The 14,998-nt window shown below is 39.0% G+C and overlaps 1 protein-coding gene across 1 annotated transcript; it reads left to right on the plus strand.

The window, feature by feature from the left end:
• Window positions 1-1,503: 1,503 nt before the first annotated feature.
• LOC129098815 (homeobox protein Dlx4a-like) lies at window positions 1,504-14,741 on the plus strand. Its single transcript, XM_054607922.1, is given in 4 exon segments — window positions 1,504-1,698; window positions 1,701-1,907; window positions 5,471-5,667; window positions 13,417-14,741. Coding segments are annotated over 4 exon segments (747 nt in total). The 5' UTR covers window positions 1,504-1,598; the 3' UTR covers window positions 13,660-14,741.
• The last annotated feature ends 257 nt before the right edge of the window (window positions 14,742-14,998 follow it).

The following is a 14,998-nucleotide window of genomic DNA, read 5'->3' on the forward strand; positions in this document are numbered from 1 at the left end:
CTTGGAGTTTCTGGAGAATGGCGATGTTTGTTGTAATTGTCCCTCGTGTGGGACCACAGGCGGTGCCCTCAGTGTGTGTGTGTGTGCGTGTGTGTGTGTGTGTGTGCGTGTGCGTGTTGTAAAATCACGTTGATCTCGATCAGACACGGCCCCCGTCGCTTCAGCTTTATTTTGAGCCCCAAAATAAGACAAAGAAAAAAAGAGATAAATAGAACTATTTCAGTCTTTTTTTTATTTTTACTTTGAGTCTTGTGAAAGAGTATAAGTGAGGGTTCAATAAAAAAATAATTTCGATAATAAGGTCTGCGGCCTTTCAACAGCAGTATAAAAATATACTTTGGTCTGATCCGCCTTATTTGCTTTTGGCAAGCGTCAATAATTTTATTTTGGAAGGGCGCTGCGTTTCATGAGCCAACCTGCCAAAGTCCCTTATTTTATGAAATCATAATGCACAGTATTGGTGAATTATTATTTTTTAAATATATCCTATACTGTCCGTTTATCACGTATGACAGCAAAATCGTTTTTTTTAAATAGAATTTCACAGGAGAAACGTTGAGATATCTCATCTTAAAGTGTGTCTTTATACGTATTTATTGTTTGTTTAATGATGCAAAGTTAGGATCGAGTGAATCACAGGCCACAAGCACTCATTGACCTCCTTATTGATAAAATGACAATGCTGATAGTAACAAATGGCAAGAAAGCTAACATTTTAGCAGTCGTCAGCCTTTATTTAATTGTCCTCAGTTGTTTTTTTTTATCTACTTTAAGTTACCTAATTTGAAAAAACCGACGGCCTTGAACGCCACTGGACACCTAATAAAGAAAAATCGGTTTGGTGCAGATTTTTACGCCAGCTGAATTTTATTTTAATGGTTAAACTGGCTCTTCACTGCAGACTTCTTTTTTACTGCGGGCATTAAGGCCTCGCTCTCGGCCAAAAAAAAAAAGTATAGTCACTAGTTTGACTCGAGTGAGACGGCGAGACGCTGCAGCCAATGAACGAGCGGTGTGCGTCGAGTGGGAGGCAGAACACGCTGGATGAGGACGCACAGTGCGGTCCGGAGGAGGAGGAGGAACACACTGCGCTGCTATCTGCTGCCACACGCCTCTTCACAACACCGGAGGAAACAAGCACCTTTAGCCGGGAGAAAAGAAGGAAGATAACCCATCCGGAAGGATATTAAATCAGTGTAACTAACTTTTTTTTTGTCGGAACTTCCAGTTTTTTTTTGTTGTTTTTTCGGTGTTCGGTCTTTGTTGCACGTCGGCCCGTCCGGCGTCTCGTCCGTCTCAATGGTTTTGCATTTGTGGACCGTTTAGCTGGGATGTAGCGGAGGGCAAACCCACCTAAAGCCGCTTTATTCGTTCAGCAGGACCGCGTTGACATTAATCAAAAGTAATTAATCAAAATACCTTTTTTTTTAATAGGCTGCTCTTTGATTTATGGGATCTGGAACACTTCTCTGAAAGTCTACAGACCTTTTTTTTTTTTTTTTTATATATTGATGGTGGGTTGCTTCATGATGACCCCTGCCTGGAAGTCGTAGCTGACCCCTTCTCATTTACTCACCACATCACTGCACATCTCCCCAATGATGACTATGAGCTCTATATCGGACACTTTGGTCCCGCCTGATCCGTCCAAATCGGCGTTTTTGGAGTTCGGCGGCCACGGCTACCCGGGACACCAGCAGCCCTCCCCGGCCTGTCTCACAACCATTACCCGGTGCACGGTCTGCAGCACGACGGGCCCTTCTCCGCCGGCGCGTCATCGTACGGTCGCCCGCTTGGGTACCCGGCCTATCACAGCTCCGTGACCGCGCACCACCCCGGGGCCTACCTGCCCTACCAGCACGGGGGTCACGGCGGCGCGCTTGGACACAGCAGACTGGAAGATGCGGGTAGGTTTTAAGGGACGTTTAATGTAAAAAAATATATATATATATTCATGTTCTGTACATCTACAGTGTGCCCTTGACACCAGAGTGGTCTATCCTCCAAATACTGACCATGTGGACTCTTAGCACATGGGCCTCATTTATTTAACGGCCTCTCAGGTGCCGCTGAGTTGGAGTTGACAGATCTCAGAGAAAATAAATCAAACAAAGAAGAGAAGAGCTCTTAGCCAGTCAGAACCGTGTGTTTCATTTGGACGTGACTTAGAATTTGTTTTGTAATTGGCCCCACAATATATTTCTTACATTTATGATTCATGGTTTCACCTTGAATTTAAAAAAAAAGGCAACGGCCCAAGTCAAAAATATGCTTATTTTACCATCACAGAAGACATTGAATGCAACAATACGCACAAACTTAATATAAGAGAAATCTCATGTGGGGGGGAAAAAAAAAAAGATGATTCTTCACAGATGTTTTAGATATAATGGTGGAAGTGGTTCTATAGTGTAAAAAACAAAACAAAAAAATGAACCACAGTGGAGTAGTATAATTGGATCCACACACAGTTTGGCCACAGCGCTGTTTCGTGTACTTTGGGGTTTGGTCGGGAGATGAGTTCAAGGCCCTCGGAGACTATGCGACTCTCCACAAGAAGCAGCCGACATCGGGCCTGTGGTATCCCGCAGCGGCCCGGGAGCTGCGGCCCCTCCAAACCCAAACCCTCAGCCCATCTACTGCCTGCTCTCCCTCCACACACAGCAAGAGGCCTGTAGTAATAATACATAATAGTAATTGTTTACATATAATTATAATAAATCACATCTGACAAGATTTCCAGAATTATTTGTAGAATTCGATTAAAACAAAATGTTCATTGAACCAGAAAAAAAATCCTGTATTTTATAGATTCTTATTTCTCTCAAAATAAAATACCACAGCAATAACATTTGAGACAAAACAGAGCATAGTAATATTTCATTTGAAATATGCATTCAGTTACTTTTAATCCTTTTTTCCGCTGTGAGAGATAACGATGACTTTAATTCACTGACGACCCGTAAAAAGAATGACTGTAGACGTTATATGGGATTGCGTATGTCTTTAAGAAAGTGGCATTGCCTTAAAAAATGGGACAACAGAAAAAATAATTAAGTTTATATGATCCACTCGTTTTATTAGATCCTTCATTGTTCTGGTATTTGGTAGTGAAGAAGAGCAATATGCACTTTACTGCAGCCGGAAGTGGCTGCTTCTCAATCATCACGTTACATTATTGTTATTGTTAACAGATGTAGAGCCTGGTCATGTACTACTACTGCTAATGATAAGAATTAGTTATTATTATAATACAGGTACTATAATAACATGTTTACACATTCAATAAAACAGTATTAGACTGGCGCCAAACATTTTGGTTTGAAAAAAACTGAATCTTCATCTCCTACTTCTTCTACTCCACATGCACAGCTTGTTTTTTAGCACAAACTCAGCCGAAAGTCTGACTTATTTTGTCCATTTAAAATAGGGTTAAGTTGCCAGGCAGCCATAAAACAAGGTAAAATGACAACTCTGCCTATAAAAATGTGCAAATCTCTCCCTTTAAATATTATTATAGAACAGTTCAAGGATGTAAAATATTGTTTCACCTTTAATATATTTAAATACAGCAGAAGCGTGTAAGAACTATAATTGTCTATTTATTTTACGTAAATGGAATTCATCGTTACTGAAATATGTGTCATTTTCATTGATTGTTTGACCTAAAATCATTTAACTCAAAGTTAAATTCAAAATTTATTTCAAAGCAGATTATGGTCAACAGACAATTGAAATGAATGGTGAGTGAAAGCCCCACATCAGCACTTTCAACTGGTGTTCTCAGCTCCTCTCTTCAAATACAAGGCCATTACTAGAAAAAGAAAAGACCCCAACACAAAAAACACACTTAATATTGCTTTATCACTTTAACACACTGTACTTTAATTTCCTAATCTTGCAAAAAATAGCTTCATTTTGAAATGACTTCTGTCAGCTGTTAACATAGCTAAATACAATAGATTATCATATTCTCTGTGATTGGTGTTTACAGCACAGTTGAATTACTTCTTTTTTGGGGGAGGGGGATTTTTTATAGTTATAGTTAACAGTTATGATGTCAAACAGGGAGTCAGACCTCTCTGGTGTCCAACTGACCCCGATCACTAGTAACATCACATTATGTTAATCTGTTTGCCTGTGAATTACTTTTTGAGAAACAAATATGGATATTTCTGTAGTTTCTTTTGAGGGGGCACCACATAAATACTATTCTAAATATTTGGTCTTAATAGGGTTAGACCAATAGATAAGGCAAATTAAAAAGGGGAAAAAAAGGTTAATTTCACAAGCAGGGTGGTCTGAGGGACCCCAAGACAATAAAGCTAGGCCAAAGTCAACAAAACACACGGGTTAAAAACCCAGTTGTGCTGGTCGGAAAATGTACACCTTCTCACGTTTTCTTTTTCTTATTAAAGTGGCCATTTGCGGAGTGCCCTTTATGTTTCCCCCTCCGGTGTCGCGGCACTGCAGTCTCTCCCGGCTGCGCGAGCCGCGTCTCGGTTACAGAATCTGAGCGTCTTGTGGGGCCCTCGGCTCGTCCACAGCTGTTCTCTTCTGCCACTGCAGGCTATGAGCTCATGTCATAACAGAGATCAGCGTGGGCGGACAAACACGGTTGTACAGCTTTCTCGAGAAAAAATAAAAAGGGGAAAAAGTTTTCTCGGCGGCACATAAAAGAGGATTCATCTTTTAACCTGCAGCCATAGAGTCATTACTCTCATGACATCATATTTCATGACACTGAATTGCACTTAGTGGCATTTTCTCCTGGAGCTCACAGCAGTCTGGACACAGTAAAGTTTTGCAGTAAATCCACTAACATGTGTTCTCACAGGATTGTTTTGTTATCGCAGAATTTAACAAAGCCTTATGTTTTGAAACATCATTACAAATTCCGATTTTAGCCCGCTGCTTCCACCACAATTTGATTCCGTTTCATGGTTGAATCCTAGACGGTTAGGGTTAAGTTCAGCTGCATTAAAATGGTTGAGCCTGTGTGTTCCTTTATGTCAGACAAAATAGATTTTTCTTTTATTAAACACAGACCTTTACATTTCCTGTGAAATAAGGCTGAATGTGCTGCTATTTACACTCTGAGGAATAACATTTCTGTTTATACTTTAATATCTTTATACTACTTACATTTTACATTCCTCAAGTCTTTTTGTGGGATAGAAAAAACGAATACGGTGAGGAAAAAAAAGGCACAAAAATCTTAAAATATGCCACAAAACCTATCGGTAAATAACAAGCAAAGAAAATCAAAAAAGCAAGACTGTATGAATTTAACATTAATGAGCATAAAGGGGTCAGTGTCTTGCTGACGGATGCGTTACATGAAACTCTGTGGACTGATGTTTTTTTCCCCTTGTATGACGGTGTCCGTTACTATCGTGTTAAAATTCTGTCCCCCATAAATCCCAGTGTTGATATTTATCTCGGTGCAAATTCTGCTCCTCTCCTCCAGACCACGAGAAGCCCACGACGGTGATAGAGAACGGGGAGGTGCGGCTGAATGGGAAGGGGAAGAAGATCAGGAAGCCCCGGACCATTTACTCCAGTCTGCAGCTCCAGGCCCTCAACCAGCGCTTCCAGCAGACCCAGTACCTCGCCCTGCCCGAGAGGGCCGACCTGGCGGCCAAACTGGGCCTGACGCAGACCCAGGTACTTGTTCACATTTAGACGCAATACACTCTCCAACAATGACTTATTTAAGCCTTTTTTTTTTTATTATTATTCGTGAAGGATTCTTTGAAAAAAAAAAAATCCCTAATGAACACAAGCACCAAAGGACAAAAATTACGGAAAATGTTATACCTATATAATGAATTACAAAAAAACATTGCTAAAGGTGAAATCATAAATATCCATGATGACAGGAGCAAGAAACATTTTTAATTTGAACAAAGTGTTGGCTAATTTCCCTAATTGAGGGCGTATGTGAGTATGTGCATCATCACCTCACCCTACGGCAATAATGTCCGTATATAAGCCCAAACAGGCAATGGCACATTCTTGTTAACCGGGGCCACTGCGTGTTCTAATGTGTAGTAACATGCGTGTACTCAGACATAGTGTGATGCCTTGCAGTTTAGTCATTACTTTGTTAGTCAGCATATGAAACTGATAAAAATATAAGATAAAACATAAAATGTCAGAATTGCAGAAGTGTGTGTACCCGTGTTGGTTGTAAATGTCAATCCAAATTTATATGTCTGCACTCGAGGTTAAGGGGAAGAATTATTTTGCCAGGTCATCTTTCCCTCTAAATGCTTTTATTTTTCTACCAGAATACTCACAGGCAAATAAAAGCCTTATGGCGGCCATTTTGTCTGTCACATGAAGTCAATGAACCCAACACTGGATGCTGTCGTGTTGGACGAGTGATGTTTTATAAGCCTCTTGCATGAACATCTGAAATTCATAGTTTTTATTGGACGCTCTGGGATTTCATCCACAACATTTTCCTATAAATAGATGTCTGATTTGCCAAACTCCATGGATATTAGCCATTTGATTAAAGCTCTGGGAACAATCCCCCAATGAACAGGACAGATTGCACTTTTATTTTGCCGATCTGCAAACATTTTTAATTCCTCTTTTCCGTCTGTGAATCACAAGCCTCATTAACCTTTGTTCTAATCTGAGTTAAGACAAATGTGTCTCTGTGGCTAGTCCTGTAGGGAGACTGTTTTATGACTTTAGACATTAAGGGTTGGTCTCTATGAGTGTTTCCTCATTTTCTTTAATGTAGTGAAATAGTTCCGTTTCATAGGTGAGATTCTTTAAAATAGGATCTATTTTGAAAAAACTGCCATTATTAACTACAAGCAGAAACAAATCTATGGACTATATTCTTATGAGCAAAGTGGTCATTATATTGCTTTGCCTTCCCATTTATTTGATTCAGATGTCATGTTGTGTGCTACAGAGGCAAAGAGCAGTAGCAATAAATACCGAAGCCCAAAGATAAATAAAATGGTATTAAGTTTCGCTATGGAATATAATACCTTAAAAAGGAAGATACTGCACTCTTCCTTTGGTTAATCCTCAGGAAGTAAAAGAGGAAACAATCTCTACTAACAGAATGTGTTTGTTCTGCTTCTTTGGTTTGATTTGCATTGATATGTTAATGTTCTGTATTTGCTGGATGTGTGGACAGGCAAGTCTTTGCTAACATGTAAGCCATAAAAACTTCAATGGATGAGAATGAGAAGTATTTCAGCTATCCTATCAATGCTTTGCAAGGTGTTGGTCTCTCTATTAATGTTAAGCTTTTATCAAAATCAATATACAACTTTAATTAACAGTTTCATTCATTTAAATATGTAATCTTAAAGAACCTTAAACATACCAATCACATAAATACAAAAAGCTGAGTTAGCACTCCTGAGATCTGCTAAGCTAGCTACCTTTAGCAGGTGTTAGCTGTTTTTTTCTGCCTCATTTAATCAAATTGAATAAGAAAACGGAAATGCGAAGATGCCAATTCATTAAAATATGTTTTTTATTTTCAGATAACAGCAACGGAAAAAATGAATAAGTATATTTAATTTTAGCTTTAGCTAGGCTAGCCCTTCGCTATTTTAACTAGCAGCTGGCTTTCATTTGCTATCACGATTTCTTTAGCAAAATCTTAAGGGATGTGTTCACAGAATGTCTATATTTCTTTGACAAAATTCATTTTTCATGTATAAAAATTCTTTAAAAAAGAACAATGTATTCAGGTTTTGACTCAAATTTTACCAAATATATAAGCTAGTTAGGCTACTGTGTTTTGGGGTTTGTAAGGTAGTGTAGTTATTAATTAAAATGATTTATATAAATCACTAGAACATTCATTCCGTTACATCAGTAATAATTTCTTCAAAATTACCACAAAACTTCATTTTTTAAACTGTGGAGCACAGAGTTAAGTTTGGTAAGCGGAAACCATTTTCGTCATCGATAACACATAGCCCACGATCCCAATGTATAGGCCTACTCTATGTAAAAAAAAAAATGCTTACTGTGTCAGAATGCACAGTCACTGCAGAGCAGTTATCATGTACATCAAGTCTATGTAAGTATAATTATTGTTCCAAAAGTTATATAATGCTCTGTAGCATTATCAAAGATGGGCTACATTACAGTTGTAGAAAAGGTGAAAAGTAAAGGTTTGAGTATTGTACAGGTGTCCCATTGGGTTAATACAGTAGGTTTGTTTCAAATATGATACACGCATGTGTACTAAGTAGCTAGCAAAAGCATCTGATGTGGTCAGATCAACTGTCCTAATCCCGTATGAATTAACCGTCGCAGCTATGTTTACACTGGGAGTAAGAGATGATCCGTTTATTTGTCTTTGCCTTTTGTAGGTTTCGAATGCGGTTGGCTGCCAGCGTTGAAGAAGCACATTGTCTGTATGCTTTGAGTTGTTTTCGGATCATGGAAAGTGGGTTTTGACTGATTGTATTATGGTCTTTACAGTGTGTCAAGAGTTCGACTGATCGCAATTTAAGGACCCGGCTGTAGTTGGAGGAATGCAGACACATTTTTGTGGGCTTGGGATAAAGAATGTTGGTGCTTTTTCTTTTTAACAAGGTGCCTCTTTCTTATTCTTGCCCTTTGCTTGTGTCAAGGTGAGACCTTTTTCAGAAATAGCTATGATATAAAAAGGTGGTCCCACAGTTTGCTTACTAATTACCAGCCACGACGGCGACACTGGTATTTTTTTCCTTGAGACACCTATTGTAGCAGGAACTACGACGGAAGCGGTTTCGGTACTTTGCCGGGTGTTTATAGGTCTGTCTGTCTGTCTGTCGGTGGACAGATTTTGCATCACAACTATACAAGATGCACTCACGAAACTGATGTTAAGATGGGTGAAAGGCAAAGTTGGAAAATGAGTGTAGTCTAAGCAAGGGCAGCGGAAGTAAGGAGGGGAAGAAGTGGGGAAGGGGGCTCTGGCCCGTCTCATTGGCATGGCTGATTCAAGTCTCCAGGAAAAGCTCAAGGCTTTTAAGTAAATTTTACATAGTGGCCAAACAGTGTAATGGCAACTTCCAAGCCCATCATGTGGCCATAAAGGCTTTCTTTTTTTCAACTGTATTGAACAACAGTTCAGAGTGGTAATTTTGTTGTTCACCTTGTTTTTCGTATATTAAAAAAAATGGTCATAATCAAAAATTTTGAAGAGTCATCCAATCCTAGCAATCGATGTTGGCGTTAAGTATTGTAAACTAGAAAGTCTAACCTTTAATCTGAAAATAGTTTTAAAAAACAAAATGCAACATTAATCAGTTTTTCTCAGGAGTAGTTATAATTTTAATTATTTTTTACACAGCATTTTTTACACAGCATTTTTCCATTCATGTTTATTTAGTGCTGAACCCAGACTTAATGCATTAAAGCTTAAATTATCAAATATTTTAATATGAACATTTGTGTTTTATATTTTATATTTCACATACAACACAGTGTTGTGTTTTGCAGGCTTGTCCCTCTCCTCTGGTGGTGACGATTCTACACAGTAAATAGACAGAGAAACAGAAGAGCTGGTGTTGAAACACTCAGTCCGCTGTAATTAGCCCACTGTGCATATATGTAACTGTACAAGCTCATAGCCTACTGTGCACGTACAGGCATTGCTCACATGCATGGGGGCACACACACACACTTTACTCAGACATACGTTGTGTGCATTTTCATACACATATGGAAACATAAACACACACAAACTTGCAGATAGCGATCATTCGCCATATCTCGATCCTGCCTCCATGCCATTAGGCCGGCAGCCAACCGCTGACCGCTTTCCATCTAACTCTCTAATTCTCCCAGACGCTGCTGAGAAATGGCACGTAGCACAGTTCTAACATTTTTCCTTGAAACGCTCTATATCTCTATCCATCTCTCACACACTCACAAAAACTGCCCATACAGCTTGAACCGCCCGCCAAATGGTCGCCTTCTATTTCTAAAAATCACAGCAATCGTTTTTTCGCCCAGTATTCAAGGATATGCACACACACACACACACACACACACACACACACACACACACACACACACACACACACACACACACACACACACACACACACACACACACACACACACACACACACACAGGCACCTGGCCCGTCTCTCAGCCACCCTCCTCCGCTAATGCCGGTGTCATTGGCCACGCTCTCAGGGAAGCCGTCAGCTCCGTGTTGCTGCTGGAATATGAAACCAATAATTACGGCAGGAATCCTGTCACTGAGGCTGCATTAACTTAACGTGCTGTTGATTGACTCCTGGGCTCATAACGCTCCGGCATGCTCACTTAAGGGGTTTCATTATCGTTCAGCAGGCACTGACACATGAAAATGTGTCTTTAGATTATTGTAAATAGGGGCTTACAATTTGGTTTAACGCATGGCTGTAACAACTATAAGGACAACTAAGTTGCAAGTACAATTTACTAAATATAAAAATTTTGGGAGAACTTGGAGAAAGAGTTTTAAGTGCAAGTTATTTTCTTAATAAAAAAGCATTATGTGGTGTAATTATAACGGCATTGCTTCTTTATGGAGTGGTACTTTGATTTTTAGCATTTGCCACCATCCATACTAAATTCTAACAGGCTGTGATTGACGTCATCAGATACACTGGAACAATAGAGATCAAATTAAATGTCAAGTTTTGCTTGATGATCGCATAGAGGGCTCATTGTTTCCACTTATTTAGAGTCTATTAGAGCACTCTGAAATTAGATTTTTTAAATAGAATAAAATATTTTCCATAGACCACTTCAATTGTCTTCATAAATACCTATAAAAATCCCAGGGTAATAACTCCCAGGACTGTAAGCGCGGAGGAGAAAACAATTTTAGCGCCAAGCGTGTTTTTTTGCTCTTTTATCTCTCCTCTGTTGTCGGCCGCGCAGCACCAGTCATTTGGGCGTTCGCTTTCTTTTTCCTTTACGGCAAAGTTAAAAACCTGTTTGACACAAAAGTATCGTTCACTGCCTGCGTATAATTATTTATGATTCATTTGTTCCCGCTAAACTGACAGGTTGCCCGAGAGGCATATTTGTGTAATTGATGCTCAATTTGCAAGCATGCATGAAACTTGAGAACATGTCAACTATGTACAACGCAACTGAACCGCAGATAGATTATTGAAGTGATGTACTGCTCAATATTCTGTTATGTTCTAATAGTATGTTTGTCACACATTTTATATTCTTATCATTGGACTGCTGGAGGAACTTTTGAAAGCTTGACATTAGGATTTCATAAAGTAGAGCACCAGTGTTTAAATCACTGCATTGATTCCTTGTTATTTTAATAATCCACCTCCGTATGTTGTAATTGAATCCTACTATATACATATAGGGACTAACCATGTGTCGATAGGAATCACAGTGTGTTACAATAATCTTATGTACACAATGGTATTCTGAGCTCCTGTGGTAGATTATTATCTATAATATTCCTACAGAGGCGGTAAAGGGCCATTATTGTTATCACACCTGCTAATGTGTATGTTATATTACTACTTATTAAGCTATAACTTTTTACAATTATTGGTTCATTTGTACGGCTCATTAGAACCTAATTGTAGGTTGCTTTACTGTTTTGCTTCATGTAGTAGGTGTGTCTGTGGTTGGTGTGATGTGGTATAGTGAGTGTATAATCATCATTTATTGTATTTTTTGTCTTCTAGTGTTTTAATATTTACAATACTCACCAAGGTGGTTGCCTCTCAGTATTTCATTTTAACATCCTGTAGGAGTGCTGATTTCCTTTTTTTTCTCCATGAAAGCTGGATTGACACACCTGTTCACTAAAATGCTTTTCACTTGGTGGCCAGGGATGCTATAACAGGATGCTATAACAGGATGCTATAACAGGATGCTATAACAGGATGCTATAACAGGAGTGATGTGGTACCGACGGCTAGTTCTGGCTCATAACCTGGCCGTTGCATTTGGAACCAACTGTAAGGGAGTTAGAGCAGCTGATAAAACCAAGCCAAGATTCATAGCGGTAGAATTTATATGAGTAAAATTGACCTATAAAATGATCAACTGCAGTGGCAGAGTTATCGGGTCCAATTTAAAATGATTTCTGCCCGTTTCTTAAATGGCATACAGTGATTTTTGGGTTTTTTAAATGAACTAGAATATGGCTTGAGCCTATTTGAAATAAGTTGTACTCTATGTACATCACACATCCTAGTTTAAAACACAAGAGTAAATTAAGTCAAATTATCTCTGACAATATTTTAAGCGTTTCTGCCTGTTCCGTTTGTTACATCTTAATATGAGACTGACAGATTTACATAACACGTTTAGATTTGCATTGTAATCTTTTAAGTGGGCGCTAATGCCATGAACAAAAAACAATATTAGGCAATTTCTGCCTGTTTTAACATTACTTATTAACAGATTTACACATCATTTTTTAAATACCAATTAACTGTAATGTTGAATAGTTATTTTGATAGAAAATGTACTTTATATGGCACAGGGGGGTTTTCTGGTCTAGAAACACAGATTTCCTGCAGTGTAACAGGTAGAAAACTTGGCATTCACTATTGTTCTGCTGATAACCCCTTTTATTTTTGATTGTGGGACTTACACAAGTCCCACAATCAAAATAGTTGGACCACTCTTGATTTAAGTGGAAGAAAACAAGAGATATCCAAAGTTTGGTGGCAGCTACTTTTTATCAATCAATCATTTCTATAAGGCAACTAGGGTTGTAAGACAATATAAAAAATATAGAAAATAGCAATATGTTTTGCGATACTGTATTGATTCTCAAAAACATTTTTTTTTATTATTTTATACGCAAAGATGAACTCAGTCAGTACCTCATTTCATTTGCAAAGATATGCACCCTTTTCAGTGTATGTGCCCTCTCAAACTAGAGCTATGATGTTGGATATCACAGGGATTGTGGTGAATGCAGATCCCACTGTTCTGATTGTATAAAAAAAGTGAATTAAGTTAAAAAAAGAATTACATTATATCGCCTGGCTTATTGTATCGCATATGCAGTATAAAGCAATATATTGACCCGTAACACCTGTATCATGATATGCATCGTATTGCCAGATTCAATACACAGCCCGTATCAAATTGAACTTGTTTATTTTTCCGTCTTTCACATTAATAAGTGAACAACTTATCAACCGATATTTTTCCAGGATTATTTCCTTTGAGATACACATCATAAGCAGTACTTGAGGAATAAAAGATAGACCAGTATAAGCTGCTCAATGATATTTATCATACAATGCATTCCCTGACCCATGACCTAAAAACACATCACAGGTCAGTAGAAGAGCGTCCTGGTTGCCTAAGGGTTTGTAACACTGACCGTATAACCGAGGGTTCCCAATTTGAATAATAACCTTTTTCTTTTCCTTGTCCTTCAGGTGAAAATATGGTTCCAAAACAAACGGTCCAAATACAAGAAGATTATGAAGAATGGCCCCTGTGGACCTGAGGGAGACCACCTCTCCGCCCCACCTGCATCCTCCTCTTCTCCATGCTCGCTGTGGGACATCAGCATGGCCGCCAAAGGCGCGCCAGTGCACTCTGGAGGATACATGAACAATTTTGCCCACTGGTACCCGGGACACCAGCAGGACTCCATGCCGAGGACTCAGATGATGTGACAGTCTGGAGGATGCAACACTTCAGGACAAATTATGGATTTATGGCAGCAAGCTGACTGGAGCTGTTAGGGACACGGACATTGTCATGGATCTGAGCTACTCTGGAGGCAAAAATAACATAACTGGCAGAGATCAATGGAAGTGAACAAATACTGTGGCTTTCCCTAAAGCTGGAACGGCATAAGATAATAACCACGACTATTTCAGGCTGTAGCCAGAGCCTTCTCAATCCCAACACGTCAAATAAGGCAGCTTGGACAGTGGCCCTATGCGTCTAACTATTAAGCTCCAGGTACCCCCCAGCATCAGTTTTGGATGTGCAGGGCGACCTTTAGTGGCTGTAGTAATTGTGATTAGAGTAAAAGAGGAAGTCAGCTGACTTAAAAGTGAAAGAGTCTGGGTAGGGAGGCGGTTGGGGTAGAAGTGAAAGGACAGTTTGTAGGTACCTCAAGTACCTTACTAACTTTACTTACGTCACATTGCATACCTAACACGTATTTTAACCCCCTCAAAAACAACAGACAAAGGACTTTCACCCAGGAAACCACTCTTCCTGTCCTGTGTTAAAATGAATATTATGCGTGAAACTGACTTATTTTAACTGACAAAATGTACTTATCTATGTCACGCATAAAATGTACTTAACTTATGACAAGTAACGTACTTAACTTGCATACAGATCTTATGTTACGTAACAAAGACTTATTTTAACCTAAACCATGATCTTTTCCTTAACCTAACCAAGAAGTCTTGTTTCCAAAGCCTAAGTAGTAAAATAGGTTTATTTTCAAAATACAAGAAGATCATGAAGAATTATTATAGGTTTATAAACTTATCTACTGTCATGAACGCAAAGTTAGCCCGGTGTTGAGGTCTATTGGACTTCAGATACTACTACTACTTGAAAAATTACATTAAACGGGTACCCAGTGTGTTAAAGTGACTTCAAGGGGAAAAGACCAAGCCTCCATATGTTACAAGTTGGGAGTGAGAACGTATTGCAGTAGCAGCAACCCCCCAGTGCACTGAATAGAGCAATGGCTTATTTAATAACAAAATTATTAATAATCTTTAAAAGGGTGAGTGTGTTATGTCTTCTTTCAAAAAGTGAACATAATCTCACAGACAGTCAAGTTATTTCTGCCTCCAGAGGAACACGGCCTGCCAAGACATTTGTGATTAAGCTACAACTCACAGTTAATGCCAGCCCTGCATCTCTGATTCTGGACATTTCAGGGTTTTTTCTGTCTATTCAGTGGCTTACGGTGGGGCGGGTACACGTGTGAAACCAAGGGTTCTTCAGGGCTTCTGTGTAGTTGGTCTTTATGGATCTGATTCA

Source organism: Anoplopoma fimbria, chromosome 11 (assembly GCF_027596085.1).
Source record: "Anoplopoma fimbria isolate UVic2021 breed Golden Eagle Sablefish chromosome 11, Afim_UVic_2022, whole genome shotgun sequence".
NCBI lineage: Eukaryota > Metazoa > Chordata > Actinopteri > Perciformes > Anoplopomatidae > Anoplopoma > Anoplopoma fimbria.